Genomic DNA, 24,176 nt, shown 5'->3' with positions numbered 1-24,176 from the left:
GAACAATCCCTCCCATCCAAGGTGATGGGTATATATTCTGGCAGCTAGCCCCTCCCAGCTACGCTGCTATTTTTGGTGCACTAGCTTGACCAAAGCTAGGCACTTTAGATCTACTCCAGCTCCAGTGTAGACAAACCCTAAGAAGCAGAGGTTAAACTGGCAGCTCTCCCCTCCCAACCTGTTTTAATAAATATTTGACTCTTCCGCCATGAGTGAACGCTTGCCAGATCTTTGTTCTTTCTGGCCTACCTCAATCTCTGGGATGGAGGCATCTCTAAGAGAAGGATCTGATGCTCAAGTTTTGCAGTGAGTCTGGGTTACCCTTGCAGGACTATGTGCGTACTGGGCGTTCGCTCCTGCAGGCCCTGAACTGATTGAACATAACACGTTGAAGCTGGTGGGTTTGTGATTTACCGCTGCAGCTGTGATCTGCTGACAGAACATTGCATTATCCAACATTCTAGTTAGACTAAAATCAAATTAAATTTTCCCGGCATGATATTTTTTGAAAAAATAATATTTTAAAAAAAAGCCCACGGTGTTCATCTTTTGGATGAAGTTACATGATGTGGATGGAAATTAAAGGCTTTTCATAGAGAGATCTTTGGTGTAATTTGATGGAAGACTTTAATTATTTCAAGGTGTTTAAGAAAAGGAGCTTTTAGAAAGATTTCATTCTGGGGCGCTCATAAAAATACATATCCGTCTTCATGAACCTTTTTGAGCAACATTTGGGCTGAAAGGGCTGCTGTCAGCTCAGAAAAGAGGCATTTGAAAATCCCATGCCCCCACTCCTCCCCAGAGACCAATTTCCACTTGCATGGCAGTAAGACTCCGAAGAGGAGAGCATGGAGGCAGGCGGGAGAGGGTGGGGGAGGAGAAACAGAGCAAAGATTTCAATGCTGCCAAACTGTTTCCCTTACCAGCCAGCTAAGGGAGTTTTGGATGAAGAGCTCTGTGGGTTCTTAGGGTCGGGACAGCTAGTGGCTCTTGATTTTATCTTTATTGGATTCTCAGAGATGGTAGAACCGGAGCCAGATGGAGAATTTCCTCCTAGCGCCGCAGGCCCAGCAAAGCCAGTTGGGTGCTCTGGGCAAGGGGCTTAGCAGCAGGCTGGGTGCAGAGGGGAAAGGGAGGGTTTAGCATTCCAAGCTCTTAGTGAAGAGCAGCCCCAGGTTCAAATCCCCACAGGAACAGCTCCACTCTTCATATTTCTCAAAGAGGTAAATAGAAATTTGTGCAGTACATTGTGTGGCTGCGACAAAGGGCACGAGACCGTAACGGTTGAAGTCACCTGTGCAGTGTTGAGGCAACTGGGCAAATTTTCAGGTGGTGGATATTGCTCGATTTACACCAACTGAGGTTCTGGCCCAAAAGATCTCAAGGAACTTGTTCCGAAGAACAGAAGGCTGTTCTGGTGTCCTGGGCCAAAATTTCCTTCCCACCCTCTGTAGTGCAACGCATTGTGCGCTGATTTGGCTGCTGCCCTCCACCCCAGAGGTGGCTGCATTTCATTGGGGCGGTGTGTGGTCTCTAGTTTGCATAGCCCTTTCGCTGTGTGAATGTCAAATAGTTTTTCCAATAAACCCCAGGATGGCTTGCCCTGCTCTGCCTTGCATGGTGTTGCAACAGTTCCCTCTGTCCCTTCTGAGAGGACGGATGGTCTGGTAGTGAGGGTGCTAGCATGGGCTTAGGAAGACCTGACCTCAGTTCCCTGCTCTGACACAGACTTCTGTGCCCAGACACTCTGTGTCTCGGATAATAGCATTGCCCTACTTCACAGTGTTGTTGTCAGGACAAATACATTATAGATTGTGAGGTGTCCAGATGACTGTGATGGGGCTCATGTAAGCACCTAAAATAGATATCCACGACGTGGATCACAATGAGATCTGTCCCAGGGGCCAGCACTAAAATAGCAGTGGAGAAGGAGGTGCTCGTCTTTTCTTTCTCCTTGGAAGGCAGCAGAGGAAAGAGGGTGGGATGCCTAGTAGGAGGGGAAAGGGAATTCTGAATCACATGAAGGAGTCTGCGGGCTTGTCTGCATGTTGAGTGAGCTCGTGGCAAGCCAGCATTCTACAGCACGCTAGCTTCCTGAACACAAACTCGCCCCGTGGACTGTGCAGTACGTCAAAGTGCACTAACGTGGCCTGTTAGTGCGCTGTAGATCCACAGGACTGGTCGCTCACTACCTTGCCGGGTAGACAAGCCCCACTACTTAATCAGCTGTGTAAGGCAGAGGAGTCTGGTCAGCTATATCCTGTCGTCCCGACTCCGGAGCGATCACTGCCAGGTTTGGGGGAGCGATTGAACTCATGCAGCTTGCACGTGAAACGGTTCTGAGAACAGAGACATCAGGACAAATGTCCACTCTGGCTATCCAGAGAAAGTAACTCTCTTCCTAGGAGGCTCAAGTGATTGCAGAGTCTTACTGTCACTTGAGCAGAGAGAAGGAGAAAGATTCATCTAATGGGGCACTGCGTTCGCTTGGCTTTTAGCAAGCGGCTTCCTGGGGTTGTCATCAGGCTTGGTACCATAGAGTGATAAGTCTAAGGACATTTACGGAGTCAGAGTTAATCCAGCACCACGTCATTAATAGGAAACTGCACACTGTTTACTCTGGGAGTATTCTTATTCTGCACTGTGGTGTCAATGGTTTTATGCACCAGTCCTTTCTGCACTGATCGTTCATAGCTAAGTTGTCTCCCTAAGCCTCCTGTTGAAAGAATCAAACTTCCTCCCAGACCCCATCCTCTGCACATTACATACCCACAGGGACATGTGTACGTGCGTCCACACACACGCACCCCCCCCCACGTTCAGAATATAACGATCCATCATGAACAATGTGGTCCCAGCGGATGATTTTCAAATCGGTGCTTGAGATTCAGGTGTGTAACAGCCTTCCCAAAGCAAGATCCTTCTCAGCTGGGGTGTCTCTCTGGTGAAGCCGCTGTCTAAGGGTATGTTTACACTGCAGCTGGGAGCACGTGTCCCATGGCGGGTGGAGAGAGATGCTAGCTCTGCTCAGCCTAGTGTGCTAAAAATAGCAACATAGCCAGAGTGGCAGCATGACCTCGCCATCAAAGGACTGGGGGCGTTGGAACAAGGTGTATCATGGGGGAGCTGAGAGCCCTTGAACCAAACTGTAAACCCTGGATGTGATGAAAACCACTTTCAAGCCAGGGTGCGGCAGCACCCAAAGTTCCAGCACGCCCGGGTGTGTACTGGGGTGGCTAGCCCAAGCCGCTGCCTGGGCTACACACCCACAGCTGTGCTGCTATTTTCTCTCTACCCTGGCTGGGAAGCAGGCTCCCAACTGCTTTGCAGGGATATCCTAAGTGGAGACAGCTGAGCATTCAGTACAGGGTCATGTCTTCAGGGCAGGAGCCATTTGTGAACCAGGAAGGAGCTGAGGTTTTAATTCAGGGTCCTTTTAGCACAGAACAGACCTGCCCACTTGCCCTGTTTGTAAATCAGGCATCTCAACATTTCTGCTTCTCTCTTCAGTCAGCTCTTTTGGGATGTTTATTTAAAGAGGTTGATGAGGGGGGGGGGGAGAGAAACACAGCTGCATTAGGGATTTAACTCTTTGTTAACCAGAATGAGCAATCCGTTGTCATAGAGAACTGCTCTCCCACAGCAGGAATGGGAGAGAAAATTGCTTGAAGGTGACATGAATAACTGGTTTCATTCACTCTCAGAATCCACTCTTGTCTCTCCCGCTCCCCTTTTATACCAGGTTTTCCCAAGCAAAGGCCATGCCACTTGTGTAAGGGAGCAATGTGGGAAGTTGAGAGTTTGCAGCTTTTCTTTTGGGTCTAGGAGTCTCTCCAGAGGCTGCTGTTTGACAGCTGGGAACACACAATAAGCTGGGCTGAAGAGTAGTGGGCATCTGGGGTAGTTGGAGGCCTGCTGGGTTCGTAGCTGGTTTGAGATGAGTTGCATAGAAATGTAACTATACAGAGCTGCATCCTGCTGGAGCACTTCTAAACTGGAGCGAATCCCACAGGCATCAGGGCTGGGTTAAGATAGAAAAGCTCCTGGGTCAGAGAGCAGATTAAAGGAAACTCAGATGGCAACAAGAGGAGGTTCATGTGGTTAAGATAACTAGACTGTGACTTGAGAGACCTGGATTCAATTCCTTGCTCTGCCACACACTCCCTCTCTGACCTTGGACATGTCTCTTAATCTAGGTGAGCTTCGGTTCTCCCCTCTGTAAAAGGGGGACAACCCTTCCCTACCTCTGAGAGGTGTTGTGTGGGTGTCCTCATGGATGTCTGTGAGGTGCTTGGGTACGACAGTACTATGGAGGCTATGTACTTACCTAGGCAGATAGATGGCATTCCACAAGGCTTAGGACGTTGAAGTGGATAGGAATACCCAGCATCGGAGCGGGGCTAGGACTGGTTAACAAGGATAATTAATGCACACAGGTGGCATTTGCAGTAGAGTGAGTGACCCTGGGCTCGCAGCTAGAAGGTGTGATGCATGGATTTTACAAGCAGTCAGTGTGAACATAGCTCCGCTTCTGTGAAGTCAATTCATTTGGCTGAAAGCAGCATTAAGCCAATACTGAGACCACTGAAAATCCACCCCAGGATGGGGTCCTTCAGGGCTCACAGCTGGATTCAAGCGTCACGGATGAGGACAGGTGTTTCTGGGAGTAGTTCCAGAGCACTGCTAGGTTAGGGGTGTGGACAGCCTGCTGGTTGCTTTTTGTCTCCTTTCATCCTCTCAGGATATATTTTCAGCCCAGGTGCTGAGTTGTTTCTGACCCTCGGTCCAGTTGTGGTGTTCCTGTAGAGGCCCAGATATTCCTTTTCTCATGGAAGCCGAGTGATCCCATGCTGACCACTGAAGACTTAACTTCAGGGATGGGATCCACCTGAGCGTGGTGGTCCCCTTTCTGTTTCTGTTGGGCTGTGTTTTGGAAAAGGAGTTTTATCTGAGTAAGCACTGAGTCAAAAATCGATAAGGACTTAAGGACTTGGCACACGCTGACCCCCCCTACACTTGACAATTGAAGGGGAAATGCTCTGTCTGTTTAAGTCAGTGGCAAAGCTCTTATTGGGATTTCACTGTGAGATTTTCAAAGCATTAAAGTTTTGGGGAATAGGGTGTCCAAATCCTGTAGGAAGCTTCGAAAATCTCAGCCAGCCTTTATAACAAACTCAAATCCCTTCTGAAAATATGATTGACTCCTCACAACCCATGGTAGGAGGTAAGGGTTATCATCTCCATTTTGCAAATGGGGAAACTGAGGCAGAGACGGTAAGTGACTTGCTCAAAGCCACTGGGGGAGTTGGCCTCAGACTCAAGCACCTTAAGGGCTGCGGTCTCCCAATCCTGTGTTCTGACCATTTAAGTATGCCTGCCCTAGAGCTCTCATTCAGTGCATGAACAAAGAGAGGAATAATAGTCTAATGGTGAGGGTGCAAGCCCGACATGGAAGTCCTGGGTTTGCTACCCTGCACCCAGCAATCTTTCTTTACAAATCCCTATTCAAACTGCATGAAAGATCCCAGGCCCTTGGGCTGATCTCCAGCTACCATGACCCAGCTAGGAAGATTAGAGATTTTGGCAGAAAAGTTGCACAGTGGAATTTCAGAGTAACAGCTGTGTTAGTCTGTATTCGCAAAAAGAAAAGGAGTACTTGTGGCACCTTAGAGACTAACCAATTTATTTGAGCATAAGCTTTCGTGAGCTACAGCATCCGATGAAGTGAGCTGTAGCTCACGAAAGCTTATGCTCAAATAAATTGGTTAGTCTCTAAGGTGCCACAAGTACTCCTTTTCTTTTTACAGTGGAATTTGTCTCTGTGGTGTTTGTTGTTGGCCCCAGGCTATCTGCTCTCCCCTGCGGCCCACGGCCACTGAGCCTCTCAGGAGTTAGCCTTTTACTGTGAGCAAGGGAAACTCTGAGCTGCCTGTTCTCTCCCACCCCCTCAGGAGTGTGACATTTCATCTTAGCCACACTGCAGCACCGTGCCTCTAATTGGATACTGCTTGGCGTTCAACCGTTCATCAAACACGCGTTTCTGGTTTGAAGTTTTTTTGTGCCTCTTATGCTACAACCAAGATTAAAAGCTTCACTCATACAAATAAATCCCTTCTACATGTAACATCAGGAATTTGGTTCGTGTTTTGGATCTTCTTTGCTGGGAGATTGCATGTTGTTTGTTTATTATTGCTGCAGACTTCTCCGTTGCTCCATAGATTGCATGAGTGCACAGTAACCCATGCGCTCTGATATGTACCTTCCTACTCTTGCATGCATGCGCTCTTAACTCCTGCGCTTTTAAGTGCACGTTCTCGCTTGGGCGAGCATGTGGATTAGGGTGGATGTTTTTGTGCTCACACATTTCATGTTTACACATGTGCTCTCTCACGTACATTGCTATTGCACGAGTGTGCGATATCTCGGACTTCCTCGTGCATGTTCCCTCTTGCATGCTTACACACCTGCTCTCTTGTGTATATTCTTATCCTTGCACGCTAGCCCGCTCGCTTCACCTGCTCTCTTGAGCACATTCTTGCTCTTTCATGTTGTGCTCTCTCAAAAGCATTATCCGCATGCTCTCTTGTGCATATTCTTAGTCTGGCATGCTGCCCTCTTTCATGTGCACTCTCGAATGTACTCTCCAACTCTCCTAGAAGTGCGCACTTACACACAGAGAAATTCCTGCTGAAATACAACATACAAACCAGCCTAGCCCGCAGGTGTTTTAGAGAGTGATTCCCAACTGGCCTGTTCCTTAACTCAGACAAAAGACTCGTTGAGCATCAATTAAATATATCAAGATACTCTCTGGGCAAGAGGTGGAAGTTTAATCTATTTATTTCACTTCCAGTTCTGGCAGACATGAAAAGAAGCAAATCCAGTCTTTTGGCCATAAATAGCCGCTCTTAGGTGGCCTTGGTAGAAGCCACTCCACTTCTTTTTTGACTCTGCTAGAGATGTAAGTGAAATAAATAGATTAATCTTCCTTCTCTTGACCAGAGAGCATTTTGATAGGTTTAAGAATGGTGTGGTTGGGTTTTTTTATTGTTACTTTTTAAAAAAAAATCTCCACTGGAATGTTCTCAGATCTGATTCATACAGTAGAACGCACTTTATGCAAAGAGTGAACAAGCAAGGAGGAATTCTGACTGCCAGTAAACAAGATGTTTTGTTGGTTGTTGTTGTTTTTAAGAGCTGGTCACAATGTTTCCATCAAAATGTTTACCAGTGGAAAATGACTTTGCAGTTAGATGAAAATTTGTAGGAAAAATATCTGTTTTCCTCCAAAAGTCTTAGGCTTTTATTGAAAAATTGACTCCCCCGAAATTGACCAATTGTCATTTTTTGTCTGCCAAAATTGTTTTGTGTTTAAACTAAAAAAAAATTTCAGTTTGCTGTAAACCAAAAAAAGAAATGCTAATTGGTGGCTCACAACATACATTTGGGGGGTTTTCAGTAGAAACTTGGAAAAAGTTTGACAAAACCTGGGGGAAATGCATTACATCAAAATTTGTCTTGGGGAAAAAAAAATCATTTCCTGAGCCCCTCTAGTGCTTTTGTGATCCTGTGGAACTGGTCGTACCAAGGAGACACCATGGTCAGGCCTTTCTCAAAGGATCTCTATCTACCATCACATTAAAGCTGAGGTCCTAGAAATGTCTGTCACCTTGATGCCCCTATCATGCTCGAATGAGAGATGCTCAAGTGACGCTCTCATTCCTCCCATGCATTGTGTGTTGTATCGCCTTGAACTAATATAAGCGGAAGTGATATTGACATGCAGCTGCATACTGTAGGGAGAAACTTGGTGCATGGTTAGCACTTTTACATCCCACTTTATCTCAAAGTGCTTTAGAGATATTACGTCTCTTGACTCCCCGTATGAAGTATTAGATCAGATTTATAGATGGGGATACTCAGGAACAGTGCGATATTGGGGTACGTCTACACAGAATTTAAATATTAAAGTACGCTCCCTCTGGTATTACTGTTGCCTGGTACTCCCCTTTGTGGTGTCAATAGCCACGAGCTCTCTCTGTTGACCATCTCTGGAGAGAAAGTGAGCAGGGGTGCTCGGACAGCCTGCCTCTGCTGGAAATAACACAGTGAAGGCAGGGAGCTGGGCAACCTGGAAATATCCCAGTCACCAGGGAGCGAGACACGGGTCTCCACCCAAAGAGGCAATGGCTGGGGAGCTGGAAGGGCTGAGCTCGGCTGCTTGGCTGCACCACTGGGGGAAATACACGTGCAATGGCCCTAAACTGTGGCAGTTTGTGCAGCCTATGGTGCAGCAGCTTCCTTGCTATTGTCACTGGAGCCAGCTAGACCAGAGCTAGCCCGGGTAGGTCCACACATGCTGCAGTCACGCCTCTGAATTCAGTTTAGACATGGCCTAAGACTCGGCTCTTTGGGACTGGCTTTGTCTTTTGCTGTATGTCTGAACAACACCTAGCATGGTGTGGCTCCAACCTGATTGGAGCCTCTAGGCACTACTGTGATACAATTAATTATTATTTCATACATTGCACTGCTTAGGGCCTGGTCTGTATGAGGGTTGGAAATGTCCAGGGCAAGGTGAATGAAAGGGGTGTTGATGAATCAGTAGGTGTCGTTCTTCCCTCTGAGTACTTAGCCAGTGGCATGAGGGGATGATGTGCTGTTCGAGGTGTAATCCCCTCCGAGTTGATATAAAACCAGCGCCTTGACTGCTTGTGGTCATCAAAGATCCCATGGCTCTTTTTGTAGGAGTGGGGTTGTTAGCTCCAGTGCCCTGACTTAATTCCATTTCGGGTGATTTTGATTATGCTCACCTAATGTTACTTCTTGTTGTACACATACCCCCCCTCACACACTCACTCGCTCTAGGGTAGCCATGCAGAATGGCTGCTGCAATATCCTCCATAGGTCACTTCTTGAAGTGGTGACCTGCCAAGTACTCAGGGGCCTTCTGCTAGATAAATGCGACAATAGGAAAGCACCAGCTTAGCTGACAGCTGGCAAGGGGATGTGTGAGGCCAGGGTGCTGAGGAGGGAGAAGATGGGGGAGTTATCCGTGGGTGTGGGGGGGGAGGGAGGGTTAGGATTGACTGAAGAGGACTTTTAGAGTCAGACTTAACCAGAAGCTGTATCCAAGATACGCTGCTGTCAGCCTGGTAATCCTCATTATCAGCGTATTTAAAGCAGTTAAATATGTCAAGATTTTGCAGCTCTGTAAGTCAGAGGAGCATTGAGTGTGCAGGCAGCTCCCACCCTCATTCAATGGCAGCTCAAGACCCCTCTCAGCTGGGAATGACTTTGCCGCCGTTCCTTTTATCTGCTGCCGTGCTGCCTCTGCGCCTCTCCTCCTCCACTACCCTCTAGCCTCCTCCTGGCCTTTTCCTTGGAGGGGCCACCTTAAAACAAATGCGTATCTGAAGTGGGAATGGCTTCCTGGGCTCTTCATAGCACTTTGAGACCACGGGGCTTAAACTTTCGTTGTTTGTTCACAAAGGTAAATCCCGAGCAGTTCAGAAACTGATAAAACCCTAGGATTTTAGCTTTTTTTATTTTTTTTTTTAACATTAAAGGAGAAATTTTCAAGTGGCCCAGCCACAGGTGGAGAGCTTCAGAGAAGAGGGCAGGGCAAACTGGAGCAAGGAAGTGTTGTAAGGGCTAGATTGGCCCAGCTCATGATAAGGCATGGTAGGTTGGTGCCCCACTACATGAAGGCACATCCTGGGCTTCTTGGCTCTCCGGTGGCAGGGAGTAATTTGTGCTACTTCTTAAAAGCCTGGGGAGGCTGTGGGAGCTAGTGAATAGCTCACTGACCTAGGGCTCAGGAAACTTGTGTGACGGGATCCCCGGGGTGCAGCCTGGGACCGTGGGACCACTGTGCCCCCTCAACTCTCCAGCCTGGGCTGTCTCTCACAACGCCTTGCTGGTGACCAGCAGCAAACCCCTCCGGGTGCTGTGATCACTCAACACAACCGCATGTGGACCCCCACAGCCAGCTAGATTGCATGAGTGCTCCCAGAGCCACTCATGAATCATACCCAGAAAGGCACCAGAGCCAACCTCCCCAACCCCCTGCCTCATACCTCAGGAATATACCGTCTTGCACTGCTGAAGGCGAGCACTGCAGATTTATTCATTGGTTCACCACTTCATCAATGGAAAGTGGATGTACACCAGCCTTTGCAAACCTGAGCAGATTTGCCACACACTTCAGGCAAACTCACTGGTAAAGATAAACAGTAAAGCACATTTATTGACTACAAAAGATAGATTTTAAGTGATATATTAAGTGATGGGGAAAAAGTCAGAGTAAGTTACCAAAATAAACTATAAGCCCGCAGTCTAAACTCTCAAGCCTATTAGACTAGGCAACAACTAGACTAAGCAGTTTTTCTCACCCCACTGGATATTGCAGTTCATAGTACATAGGTTTCTCCCTTGAAACCTGGGCCAGTCCCCTCTGTTGGAGTCCTCAGTCTTCTTCAGAGTGTCCTTGTTGCTTGCGGTATAGGTGGGTGAAGGAGAAAGGCCGAGCATGTGGCCACTGTGTCTGTTTTATACCCTCAGTCCATGTGCTTGGAGAACACAAGTCCAGGCAGGTCTTGGGGCATTGCTGAGTCCTCAGGCAAGGTTGAGCAGTTCCCATGGTGTGGCCTCATGCAGGTGAGTCACTGAATTGTAGCTCTCTTGCTGGACAATGGCTGTTGTTGGGTGGATTGACACCCCACCTGGGTGTTGCTACTTTCCTTGCTGTTGCCTCTGGGAAGCTAATATCTGGCTGATTCTCCAACTTACAATATGTTTTAGTGACAACCATACAACACAGTTCTCATAACTTCATATGCATTAATGATACACACATACGGATAGAGAAATGGCAGCTCAAAACCTTTCCCCTGATATCTTACAAGGCATGCTTTATGCATAAGATCACAATCATATATATAAATGAGGAATATGGGGGGTACAGGGTGATCCCCCAAGGTACACAATGTCACAACCTGCATTCTGTTTCTGGTTCTGCCACTGGCCTGCTGGGTGACCTTGGGCAAGTCTCTGTGCCTCAGTTTGCGCATTTGTAAAATGGGGATAATGCTACTTTCTTGCCTTGTGAAATGCTTTTGAGATCTCTGTACAGTATCAGAGCTGGGCATTGTTGTTATTGCCATGGCACAACTAATGTGGTATCGCTCTCTCTCTCTCTCAAATCCAAATGGAGACAAGGCATGGTAATTTTACTGCTCTGTAGCTAGGCAAGGTCAACCATGGGACCCATAGGCCCTGAGGGCAGGGGAAGGGTCCAGTGTTGACCTCACCTAATTATCTTGTGGTAAAACTTACAGGGAGCTTTTCTCTTCTTGAATTTTAAAGCAAGAAAACTCCCCTATGGGGTGTACAGACAAAGCCTGTGTGGTGTGCAGCTTGCTTCTGCTTCTGCTGATGTATTTATATGGCCTTCGTCAGCGTCAGAGCCACATGTGCAGCCAGCTGCACAGTGAGTGAGCCGAGCCATCTATGTAGGTATTAGAGTCATAGTGTTTGAGGCCAGAAGGGACCACTGACCTCCTGTACATCACAGGCTGCCAACACCACCCAGCACCCACCCACCCACGAAACCCAGTGACCGAAATTAGACCTACTTTTTACAGCCCACAGGGGACTTGACTAGTATGTGCCACAGGCAGAGAATAGGAGAGACCGAGGTGCACCAGTAGCCAAGACCCCCACAATGGCAGGGAAGTGATGAAGTGAGATAGATCCAGAAAATCCTGGCAAGTGACCCACACCCACACACTACGGAGGAAGGGGAAATCCCCCCAGAGTCCTTGCCAATCTGACCTGGGGGGGAATTCTTTCCTGACCCCACCTGTGGTGATCAGTTAGACCCTGAGCATGTGAGCAAGAACCAGCCAGCCAAGCAATTGAGAAAGAAAAAAGTGCCTGGTGCCACCTCAGAGCCCTGGCCCATCCTGTCCAATGTCCCGTCTCCATCCCTGGTGCTTCAGAGGAAAGCAATAACACCCTCCCCACAAATACATTGCTAGGTGGGGAATCCCTCCCTTGCCCCTGCAGGTGGCCAGCTGAAACCTTGAAGCATGAGCTATTAGGAACACATTGATCTCATCACCACAGTATCTGAGCCATAGCTTCAACCACTCCTCCTCCTCCAGCTCTGCATGGAGGGTATGTCTCCAGTGCTCCTCTTGCAGCCACCTGGAAAATGCGGAGTACCCCGGTCTAGCTATCTCAGGTTACCTGGCCCCCATCGTGGTATTTGAGCACCTCACAGTCTTGAGCATCTCACACCTCATGTTCAAATGCTCCTGTGCAGAGGCAGTTATACCTGCAAAAAGGGGTGTGATGTTCCCCCCTCCCCCACTCCTAACCAACACAGCTAGGTGTGTGTGTGTCGGGGGGGAGAGGGGCTGGGGAGATTAAAACAAACAAAACAACCCTGTAGGGGGAGGGGGGAAAATCCATTTCACGTTTCAGCCCAACAGGTGTTTATCTTTCATATCACCTTCCCCTGCACATTGTCTTCTCCAGTGCTGAGATATACTAACTGAATGACCCTTCCTGCAGCTATGTCTTCGCTGTGGTGTGACAGAGAGAGAGAGAGAGGTGCTTTTATCCTGCTGACACCTGGGGAAGAAGATACCACCCAACTGTCTCTCACCTCAGATGAGTTAATACCTGACAAGCCACAGTGCAAATACTGTGATGATAATACAGGGAGAGGAACCACAGGGCGACTGTGTAGGTTGATAAAGGGGTAAAGTACGATCTTTAGTGTGTTCCCTTAAAGATGCATTGTTGACAAAATCTAAAAGGAGCTATGTTATTACAGAAACAGAGAAAATGCCAGCCAGGATCAGCACAGTTCTCCATCCAGTTCAATACCAGTTGTTTCAGAAAATGGTGTAAAAAGGCCTCCTTTATGGGATAACTAGGGAATGTTCCTTCCTTACCACCGTTGGGTAGAATTCAGTGTGTACCCTGAAGCATGAGGGTTGAGATCCCATTCAAAATTATTCGATTCCTGTAATCCTTACTATTATAATTCTGCATATTCTTGTTAGTCATATACATGTCACATCTTTTTTTGAATCCTGCGAAGCTCTTGCTTCTGATGATACCTAGTAGCAATAAGTTCCACAGGTGAATTGTGTGTTTTGTGTGGGTGTGGTGGGGGAGAATGTATTTCCTTGTATCAGTTTTAAGTTTTAGTTGCACTGAACATGTGTCTTTGGGTGATTTGTAACTCTTCCAAAAAATGTATATAAAACCAACTCCACACAATATATATAAAACCAGCCCCACGCAATAAAACCCAGCTACGCCCAACTGTTGGAGTTTGATTCAGATCCTTTCCCTCTTGTCAGTTTCATTTAAATCTGAACCTCTCCACAGATGAAGCTTTGCAAAGGGAAATCACTCACTGTGTCTGTCAAAAGAATGAAAAAGACCCTGTTATGTTGTTTGCTGATTTTTCCTGACAATTTTTCAAAATTCCTCCTTGTTCTGCAGCTGTTAATTTGTTATTTCAGCTGCAAGAGTCACAGTAGCTTTGCTCGAATTGCATTTCCTCGCTGTTTGTCCGACTTCCTCTGGTGACGCACCAAGATCCAGCATGACCACAGCCACTCTTGGGCTGGAGGCTGCCTCCCCAGGTGCATCGAGAAGATTAAAGCCATCTCCAAGTATCAGAGCTACTGCTGGTTTTCAAGGGAGCCTGCAGACGGTGGGCTGGGGTTTTGTTCTCCAACAGGAGGAACAAAAGCTTTCATGGAGAAGGCCTGCCTGGTTCCCGATGGCTACTCTTAAACCACTCCCGCGGCGCTGCTGTCATGCTTCAGTGTAGACATTGCCTTTGCAGGCGGTGCAGCCAGGTCCATGGCAGAATTCTGCCGTCGACCTAGTACTGTCTACGGCGGGGGTTGGGTCGGCATTGCAGCATCTCTCAAGGTACAGCTGTAACTATGCCAATGTAAGTTCCCAGTGTAGACCAGGGCTGGGAGGCTGGGTGGACAGAAACATTGATGCAGCAGGTAAATTTGGTTCCCCGTCATGCTGAAGTGCAGTTTTCAGGAGTGTCCTCTGCCCGCACCTGCTTTTTCGGCTAGATCTTTCCCACCAGACAGAAGCAGCGATAGAAAAGGCACACATGCTTTCTGTGGTTTAGCAGTTTATTCTCCCTCTGGCTTTTGCTGTCATGAGTAAGAAATATCCTACAGAAATCTCACTGTGTCAGAAAGATGCTGCAACGTACACAGGAAAGTGTATTGGGTCGTACAATAAAAGAGAGCTCATTAAATGTGTGGAAGTAGTTTCAGGAGCAGCTGCTAACTCTGGGAAGTGAACCTTATGTAAAACTGTCTAAACACCCCGTCAGCACAGTCTCTCTTAATTTCATCCTCCTGAAGTTTCACAGCTGAAGCCCCAGATTTTTAAAGGTATCGAGGCATTGCTGCACTCAGTGTTGCAATGCCTAACTGATTTAGGAGCCTAACTCTCAGGTTGAAGAGGGATAGAGGCACTTAGCAGCCAAATCCCATAACCAATGGGATTTAGATTCCTAAGGGCCTAAATCACTTTTGAAAGAGATATGAGCTCCTAAATCACTCAGGCATTGCAACTCTCAGTGCAGAAATGCCTAAGTGCCTTTAAAACTCTAGCCTGAAATGTTTACAGCAAAAACTACACTTTATTCCTGTCCTGAGAGTAGCCAAAGAGTTTAGATTATTTACCGCTATAAGTGATTTATGAGACACATCTTGCATCTGACCTCTCTCTATCTGGCAGGGTCATATTCTTAAGGATGTTGGAGTATCATGACCTAAAACAATAGCAGATGCTCTGTGCTTCAAACAGCAATCTGCTTTCCAGGGTAGCTTATAGTTTTGGAATGTCTTCAGTGCTACAGATAGAAGCTTTTGCAAAGTAGGTACATGTGGCTTCCCTGCAAACCTGCTGGCTTGGGAAAGGCCTCAGGACCATGGACAGAGATTCTAACAAAGGCCATCTGTCTCTTTCTAGGAAGCTTGCAGGTCATGTTCTCCATGGACAGAAGGATTAGTGCAGCCATTTCTTGTATGCATTCCCTTTTCCTCTTCTTGCTCAATGGAGAAAAGAGGATCAGAACAATTCTGAAGGCATTTCCCCCCCTCTATTTGCCATAGACAGGGGAATTTATTTCCCCCCTCTCCTTTGCTGTGGAAGCTTCTCTGCGTTATTAGGATGGATGTCCTCTTAGTCAGTGAGTGTGTGGTTTGTTAACAAATGCCCCACCCCAGCCCTGAAACCTTCTGCCAAGTAAATTTGTGTGGAAGGTGTATTTCATGGCAGGTGCATGCGAGAGAGTGTAACAGCCTGATTACAAGATGAGTCCCACCTGTGGGGAAGCAGGTAATTCTGCTATTAAAAGGCAGCAAGGGGCTGCAGCGTGGTGTGGTGAAGAGACACTCCAGAATCAGAACACACTAATAGGTGAAGGAAGCAGGGCCAGAAGGCTGAGCTCCAGCCAGAGCAGACTGACCGAGAAAGAGCCCTGGAGGTAGCTGAGGAACCGGAGTGAGGTATGAACTGTCGAGTCACGATGTCAGACTCGATGTTGAGGATGCATTGGGGATCGCTTGGATTGTTTTGTGACCAAAGACTTTAGCTGCTAGTAAAACGGCCACGGGACGGGGTGCTGGGAGCCACATCAGGAGCAATATGGAGTGCTCGGAGTGGGGCTAATAGGGACAGGGTGCTCAGTAACCGGCCACACTGCTACAGAGAGAGAGACAAGGAAGTGAGCATGGCGGGAGAATGGGGAACTTTTCAGCTCAGGCAAAAGGAACTTCCCAGTGCAGGGAAGCGGAGAGCAGCGCTTGCTACCTTTTTGTGTCTCAATTAAGCGAACGAGTGAGCGAATTTTGAGCAGGGGAGGGAGATGGGCTCGGGAAGGCTGGGAGGAAAGGGCAACTCTAACAATCTGCTGCAGACGCCTCCCAAGGCTCTTGTTTGCCTTCCTAAATGGCAGTGTGACACCCTTGTGCTGTATGACTAAGAGGTTCTTGCTGCTTTTCTGTCTGCTCCGAACCTTCTGTTGCATGGATCTAGCAATGGGAGTGGGGTGGGGGGGAAGGGTTCTTGTGTTGCTTTCTCTGGGCATGTCAAAGTATATGATCCAGATGGGGGATGTATGTGTGCAGTGTGTGGAGGAGAGGGGGGTGATTGCTCAGCGTCTGCCATTTGGCAAATGCCGATGTACCTTTCTCTCCCAGCCAGCTGTTCCTCGGGTTCACGCGAGCAATCAAAGCCCTGGGAAGTTGTTCCTAGCTGTGGATAAGTGTTAGGTGACCACAGCATCCCTCTGTGCTCCATGTTCTAGGTAATTACAACCCTGTTGGTCTCGTAGCCAAGCCCAGCACGTGCCGTGTGTTTATCGTTTAGCTTTTAACTATGAGCTCCAGGCTGGTGATGCTGAGGCAGCAGCTTCCCCATGGCTCCTGCGTTCTGCCTTTTCACCCAACCCAGATGGCATTTGGCTGCAAACCGTGGAGGTGGCCTGGAGGTCACCGCCGTAGGGCCGATGACCTGACTCTCCCCCAGATCTCTGCTGCTGTTTATTCAGTTAGCAAGCATGCAGATCCAGAAGCCACCCCTGCACACCTGTGCCTTTGGGAAGCTGTAAAATGAATCCCCTCCTGTTCGTTAATGATTCCATGCAACTTTTTTCAAGACAGGGGGAATGATAATCTAGTGGATAGAGCACTGGACTGGGACTCAGGAGATCTAAGTTAGAGTCCGAGCTCTGGCACTGTCCTGCTGAGTGACCAAGGCAAGTTGTTTCATCGCTCTATTCCTCAGTTTTCCCATCTGTAAAATGGGGATAACGAGACTGCCTTCCTTTTGTAAATCACTTTGAGAACTACTGTTGGAAAGTGCTATATAGGAGCTAGGCATCTCAGCCAATTTCCAATGTGGATACTTTTTAACTGAATTCCCCCCACCGCTTCGATTGGCTGTGACAACCTTCTTCATACCCTGCCCTCATCTAAGTGTCATTGTGCACCATTAATGTACTGGTGTGTTCTTCCCCAGAGGTGGCTGCATTTCTGTGGTGGATGAAAAGTGTTAGCTGTGACTAGCTGGCACGTTGGATTGTTTGCCAAAATCCTTTGGGAAAGAGAGACATGTAAGCTGTTATTAAAGAAGGAATGATACATGGCTGGGGAGATAGTTATAGGCTAAGCAGCTCCATCTTGCCGCTTTCTCCATCAGGGGAGCTGGGACAGCACCTTGATAGAGGGATTTGGTTTTTCACTCTTTGTCATGTTTTGCGACATGACTATTGTTGCATCCCTGACGAGCCCGATTTGCTTCCACTTTAGCACTCTTGATCCCTTGCATTCCATTTAAAAAACGCTGACAGGTCTGAAACGTTCCCTGGGACTGAATCATGCAATGATGTCCTGGTTCCTAGAGGTCTGCTTCCCAAATGCCACTGATAGCCGGCAATGTGAAGGCTGGGAAGGAAGACGAGATGCAGGCCATAGAAGAAGAGAGCGAGCGAGAGGATGGATTGGTGCGGGCAGGGGAGTGGATGGGAACTCAGTGACATGTTAAAGATGACAGTGCAGTGAAGAAGCTTCCAAAACTTCTGCTAGTTTCCGGTACAATATACCTTGTGGTTGGTTGCTCTTTGGAACAAACAGGCAGCTGAAGTGTCAGTGGCTGGGAGACTGCAGCAGGGTTGTAGTGGGGGAACTAGCAATTGCCAAGTTTCTCTACTGCATCTCAGACAGAAAAGGTATTTAGAGTCTCTCTCTCTCTCTCTCTTCCTCCTAGGCTGCCTTGGTCATACAGAGGGAGTGGGCGAGAAGGAAGGCAAATACCAGTCTGGCATCCTGTGCAGGGAATGAGGGGGTTGCTCATAGCATCACTGCATCTGAATTGAGGAAGCAGTGCAAGAAGGGAGCTTAGAGAAAAATCACAGGGCTTCTCAAGTATCTTTAGATCCAATCCTGCAAGGTTCTGGATGCCATCAGAGTCCATGAGAGTTATAGGTTCTCCTTGTTTCTCAGGATCTTGTTCTATTTTCATTCAGAATAGGCGTAAGAAACTGTGTGTGTGAGCGTGGCAAGAGCGAGCTAGTTCCACACGTCTGGCTGTAATACCAGTGTGAGTAAAATTGACTTGATCCTGCTGTTTTGTCAATAACCTGGAAAGTTTTGAAATAACGGCTGCAAAAGGCTCAAATGATACGTTGCTCCACAGTCTGATTGCACTGTTGCTAACGCTTCTAAGGAGCAGGTTTACCATACACTTAGCATTTGAGGGCTCCCTGATCCCCGCTAGTGTTCTGCTGCGATCACCAAAACAAAACAAAAAATCCTTAAGGCCAGAGTTTCAGAAGGGGAGCAGTGATTATACGGGCCCAGGGTTCTGGGAGAACCACATGAGGTACCTTAAAAGGGTCTGATTTTCAGAATGTGCTGGCCACCTGCCTTCTGCAAATCTCAGACCCTTTATAATGTTTCACACCGAGTACCCAAACACTGAGGGTGTGGGCTTCAGTGATTTAGGGTTCCTTAAAGGAAGCGAGGTGCCTGAATACCTTGTAGGATCTGGGCCTAAGTCTTCTCTGAAAATCCTGTCCCCAGTTTGCAAATAAGAGGGTTGGAATGGAATGAGAGGAAGGATGGTCCAGTGGTTAGGGTCACTAGCCGGCGACCTGGATTCAATTCCCTCCTCTGCCACAGAATTCCTATTAGACCCTGGCCAAGTCATATTGTCTCTTTCTGCCTCAGTTCCGTATCTTTAAAATGGGAATAATAGCTCACAGGTGTGTGATGAGGTGTGATATAAGGTAGTATATTTCCCCACACGCAATCTCTTATGTTGTGCCTTTCATCAGTAAATCTCAAAGTGCTTCATGATCTTTAATGTGTTTCTCCTCCCAACTGCCCTGGGAGGTAGGGCAGGAATGTTATCCTCATTTTACAGAAGGGAAACTGAGTCACGGAGCAGCTAAGGGACTTGCCTGTGGTCACACAGGAAGTCTGTGGCAGAGCAGGAAATTGATAGCTAGCATGGTAAGAATCAGCTCCAGGTATTATGAAATCACCAGCCAAAAGTTTTGTCTTTTCTCTGTCAAAACTCTCCATGATTTCAAAAAGAAAAGGAGTACTTGTGGCACCTTAGAGACTAACCAATTTATTTGAGCATGAGCTTTCGTGAGCTACAGCTCACTTCATCAGCTTCAAAGGCAGACTCAAAATTTGGCTCTGTCCAGACTTCAGAATTTGGCCCTATGCATTAGAGAAACCAGATGATAAGAAATATATTCCCCAGTGGGTTGGAGGAGGGTCAAATGAATGACTGGATGGAATACTCAAAGTCAGTATTTTAAGGGCATTTTTGCCAATGGAAATAACTTCATCAGCGCAAGGGACAGTAGTTTCATTTATAAGCTATAATCTCTCTTTGGAGCTGGTAACGAGGCCTGTTAAAAACAGCTCTTCTCTAATGGTGCTGCCCGTTCAGTTACCAGAATGAGCCACTTCCTCTGACTGACCCTGCGTCCTCCTGCACAGCTCCAGCAGCAAGCGATACCCAGTGAGTCTCTGTCCGAGTGAGCAGTGATGCCCTCCAGTGACTGTATGTGGAGAGTAGCTGTGAGACCTACTACTAGTCGTGTTTACTGGAAAAGATGTTTTGTTGAAGTGACAAGAGATCAGAGTGTGTGGAGCTGAGGAACCAGGGTTCTTTATCCTGCTTTCCTCATGTTTGTGGGTAAGAGGTGTTACGGTAATTGCGTCTGGCTGCAGCAGGTGGATTTGTTGTAAGAGCACTTGCTGCTTTGCAAAATGTTTGGGGAAATGTTGATTGTTTTCCTTTTTTCTACATTTTTCTTTCCCTTTAAAGTCCTGTTTCTGCTGGGAATGTGGAGGGTCAGCTCCTAATGACCATTGGGAACAATCTGAGACTTTTTAAAAAAAAATTACATTTAGTTTTGCACCATCATCACTGTATTCCTGTCCCTGCACTTCCCAGTTTTCGTTTCTTGCCAGGATGGCAGGCGAGAAGCACAGAATTGCAGGAGGGGGGAGGAAGTGCCCTGCAAATGCTGCCCTTGGGTGAATACCCTGGCCCCTTCTCCATGACACAGAAGAGCTCTAAATGCAGCTCCACTTCCTAGGGTTGGGCGTGATTTGGGGAGCTCATGTATGACTCTGTTGGGGCTTCTCATTCATCCCCACCCAATGGAGCCTGGTGGTCAGTAGTGGGACAGGGTCAGTGGATCCACTGCCACACGGATCGGCCAGGAGTTACCCCACATGGAGTTGCTTAGAGGAGCAGTAGGGGCCGTCGAACAGCTTTGCTGCTGCTCAGGAGCCTGGATAGGGGAGCAGTCCTTCACCCCAGCCCCCGGGTGCTATGAAGGCTTATAGCAAGGCTGGCTGCAGAGGGTGGGATTTAGCCACAGCAATGAAGTACCTAAAGGCCTCCACTCAGCAGAGCATTTAACGTGTGTGTTTCACTTTGAGCCTGCATGCAACTCTCATTGACTTCCCTGGGGCTTAATCAAGTGCTTAAAGTTAAATTTGGTACTTGGCTGAATCAGAGCCAAATTGTATCTCATCCAGGGTCCCCCTGCTGCAATCTCAGAGTGGCTGGGGGGTGAGGTGTTCCGGGAAGGGGTGAGATTTGCAGTGGTTCCTTAGAAGGAGCTCTGAGCACCCATGCACCTATTAACGCAGAGTGCTCAAATCACTATCGCTGGCTTTCCAGGTGGGGATTTGCTGAGAGTTTATGACAATCCCAGCTGGCTAGTTATTCATACTGTGCTATCTCCTAGAGTTTCTGTAATAGACAAGGGCCCCATTGGGTTTAATGCTCATTCCAAGATGCAAAATCCTGGAATCACTACTCAGCCACACAGCAGATGCTGCGTCAGAATGAGCAATGCAAGCTTCCCGCGCGCACCCTTGACCATGTGTGTCTGTACTTTGGTCCCTGTTTAAGGATGGGCGTTCATTTCAGCCTCTGTGGCCCATTGAATTCTAAGTCACTCTGCTGGGAGTGCCAGCATGGGGGCCGTGTGGTTAGTGTCTTTTTCTTTTCCCACTGAGACACACCAGCTGTCTCTCAGGTCTCCAAGCTGCCATCAGATGGTAACAACTTCCAGCCATTACCGAGCTGGGGTGGGTTTGAACTGGTGGCCTAAGGTAGATTAAAGTCAGAGACCTGGGGTGAATGTCTCCATGTCCCCTCGACCCAATAGTCCCTCACCTAGTAGTGAAGTGCTTGGAAATGTCTCCCGGAGGTCAGTTCTCTGCTAAATCACTGCAGTGGGAACAGCTTAACTCACTCATGAATTATCTGGCAGGGCTCAGCCCTGAACAGTGCAGACGCCTTCTTAGATCTGCACCGAGTTCAAAGCTGAAAGTCTCCCATCTCCACCCAGAGAGAAGCCAGGAAGCTTCTTGCTTGTGAGCGTGACCCTGGGTGCGTATGTGCTGTCAGCTCAGCTGCAGTGAATGGGTTTTGCTGAAGCCCTCAGAGGAAGGTTCTTATAGAAGATCACTGCCACCTTGGTCCTATTTTCCTTCCTTGTCCCTCATTTGTCATTTCACACCACTCCATCCCTCTGGCTGTCTGGCAGCTCCCTGGATGCCAGAGCTATGAAGCAGCAAAGGGTTATGTTTCCCCTTCTATCCTGCTGCTCCTCTCCTTGGTCTCACCTATGCCATGTTTCCCCTCACCTCCTGCAAGCAGTCCTTCCCCTCATGAACGGTCTCTTCCCCATCACTGCTCCAATCTTGCTGTCCAGTGTCTTGTCCTGTTTAGACTGAAAACTCTTCAGGGCTGGTGCCGTGTCTGACTCCACAAGTCTAAAAGCACCGTGTATGTTTTTGGCTCTGTATGAATTTGGTTTTAAGGGTAACAAGATGACAAAGGAAAATTTTAAATCCTGTGTCCATGGGTTGTATGGAAATAAGTGCCTCTTGCTATATTAACAACCCGTGATCACCCTTCCCCTCTGCAAACATCCCCTTTCCTCTCACCTCGGGTCACCGTGAGCTTTATGCAGTTCTGCAGCTGCCTCCCGGGATGGAAGGAAAACCACTATCAATTGTGCAACAGCCCCATGCTATAGATCAGCAAAATGATCGTGACAGATTGACAGATAATTAGCACATCAGGCTTAATGATAGAAGCGCACCTCCTACCACCAGTTCAAGCGGAGCGCAATGGAGTCACCAGAGATTTGCTCCCAAACCAGGGCTTGGAGCAGTGGAGTCATTGTAGCTTGGCTATGTCTGTTTTCTAGACGACAGCTTTTGAAAACATGTCCCCTCGCTTTGATGATCAGCAAGAGCCTTATGGCGTCTCTCCTTGCTTCCAGGATTGTGAGATTTTGCTCCATATTTCAATGACCCTCGGAGAGATCGATATCTTCAGAGCTCTTCAAGGCGTTATTAAAATAGGGGGCAAAAAAATCTCACAGTCCTGGAAGCAAGGAGAGACGCCCTAAGGCACAAGGGCTTGTTCTTGATTTGTATATAATATACTATTTTCATAGGACTGGAAGTGACCTTCTGGGTCATCAAGCCCAGTCCTCTGCTATCGCGGGCACCCCCATCATATAATCCCATTCACAAATTTGTCAAGCTCCATCTTCAAACTATTTAGGTTGTTTGACCCCACTGCTCCTCCAGAAACGTACTCCTCTGGTGGCTAGAAACCTTCGGATTTATTGCTGGCCAATTTATACCACTTTGTTCTTGTTTTCAAATGCTGGCAAATAAGTTCGGGTGCCCAGTCCTGTAGCTGGATGCTCGAATTGCGCCGTAGGTACCAATATGGGTATTTAGGGTTCAAAGTGCCAGTTTATATCATAATGTTTTGTTTTGTGTTTCCAAGTGGCTCCCCCCCACCACTCATCTTTTAATGGAGTTACTGGGTTGGATTTTGGAGGTGGGAACCTGGGCTGTGAACCTCGGTGGGAGTCTGGGTCAGGGCGTAGCAATCAGGTGGGTCGGGGATGTGTGGTTAGTGGATCTGGCTCCCTGTCATTCTTGCCCTGCCTCCCTCTGGTTGGGGGAGGCAAGAGGGAACTGTCCCTTCAATCGGGATGCTTCTGCAAGCAATGTTGGTTCCACGGCTGGTGTCACTAACAGTACAACATTCCTTCTTTGCAGAGCTATGTCATGCCCAGACCACCACAGGGCTCCATGAGGATTTATAGAAGATGCCCCGGGTCTTCGTGCCTCTGGTGCTCCTTCTGGTGTGGCTAATGAAGATCGCTGCCAGCCCCCACTCCCTGAGGATCGGTGAGTAAGAAACCTCCTGCACACGCCGGGTTTAATCACCCTTCCAAGGCACTTGTTGCTCCCGATGAAAATACAAAGCCCGAGTCTGCTATCGCTCGCTCTTGTCTTACTCCACACATGGGCGCTTGGGAACGTAAAGCGAGGGTGCTGTTTAAACCTGTGATTTAGTCTCTCAAACTCTCCATATCAAGCCAGCAGCCTAGTGAGCCAGGCCTCTGTAGCTGCCTAGATTTAGCTCTCTGCTAGGGATGGCGTTGTTGCTACAGGAGCATAAATCAAATGCAGCTTGTGGTGAGTATTCATGTTTGCGCTGTTTTCCTCAAGTTCCTGCTACCCTTTTATAGATAAATTTATGGTGAAAGCCACCTAGGAAAGAGGAGCTATGGAGTATAACTTGATTTTCCCTCAGCTTTCATGCTGAACGCTTCTGTAAGCGCTCTACACACAAACAACAAAAAGTCTTTCCACAGCAATATATATATATATATTTGTCCTCGCGTTGGGGAGAGTGAGAAACGTTGAACTGAAGTTGAATGCAGTTTAGCAGTATTGTAGAGCCATTACTATCACCAAGACGCGTAATTCACAAGGGACCCACGTTTATTCAGCCGTCCCTGTGTGTATTAAAAGGCGTTTGGGAAGCAGGGACCGTCAGCATTTATTCACTGCCCATGTGGGTTAGAGAAAAGAAATGCAGCCAGAAACTCCGGTAACGAAACTCATCTTGTATGGACACTTCGCTCTGCTGTTAAGAAAGGAAACAGCTTTCCCGCCTGCTGTCTCTGGAGCTGCACGCTGCTTTTATTAACTCTTTGTAGCAGATAAGAGGCTAATCTGTTTTCTTCCCGGTTT

The 24,176-nt window shown here is 47.8% G+C and overlaps 1 protein-coding gene across 5 annotated transcripts in view; it reads left to right on the top strand.

The window, feature by feature from the left end:
* The window catches only part of GRIK4 (glutamate ionotropic receptor kainate type subunit 4), a 304,903-nt gene that overhangs the window by 74,218 nt on the left and 206,509 nt on the right, over nt 1-24,176 (top strand). For all 5 annotated transcript variants that reach the window (XM_073321250.1, XM_073321251.1, XM_073321249.1 and 2 more), the window contains exon 2: nt 23,193-23,324. In XM_073321250.1, the coding sequence (XP_073177351.1) occupies nt 23,243-23,324 (82 nt within the window). In that variant the 5' untranslated portion in view covers nt 23,193-23,242. The remainder of the gene's footprint in view (nt 1-23,192; nt 23,325-24,176) is intronic.

Source organism: Lepidochelys kempii, chromosome 22 (genome assembly GCF_965140265.1).
Source record: "Lepidochelys kempii isolate rLepKem1 chromosome 22, rLepKem1.hap2, whole genome shotgun sequence".
Lineage (NCBI taxonomy): Eukaryota > Metazoa > Chordata > Testudines > Cheloniidae > Lepidochelys > Lepidochelys kempii.
This window is presented reverse-complemented; position numbering and strand designations above follow the sequence as displayed.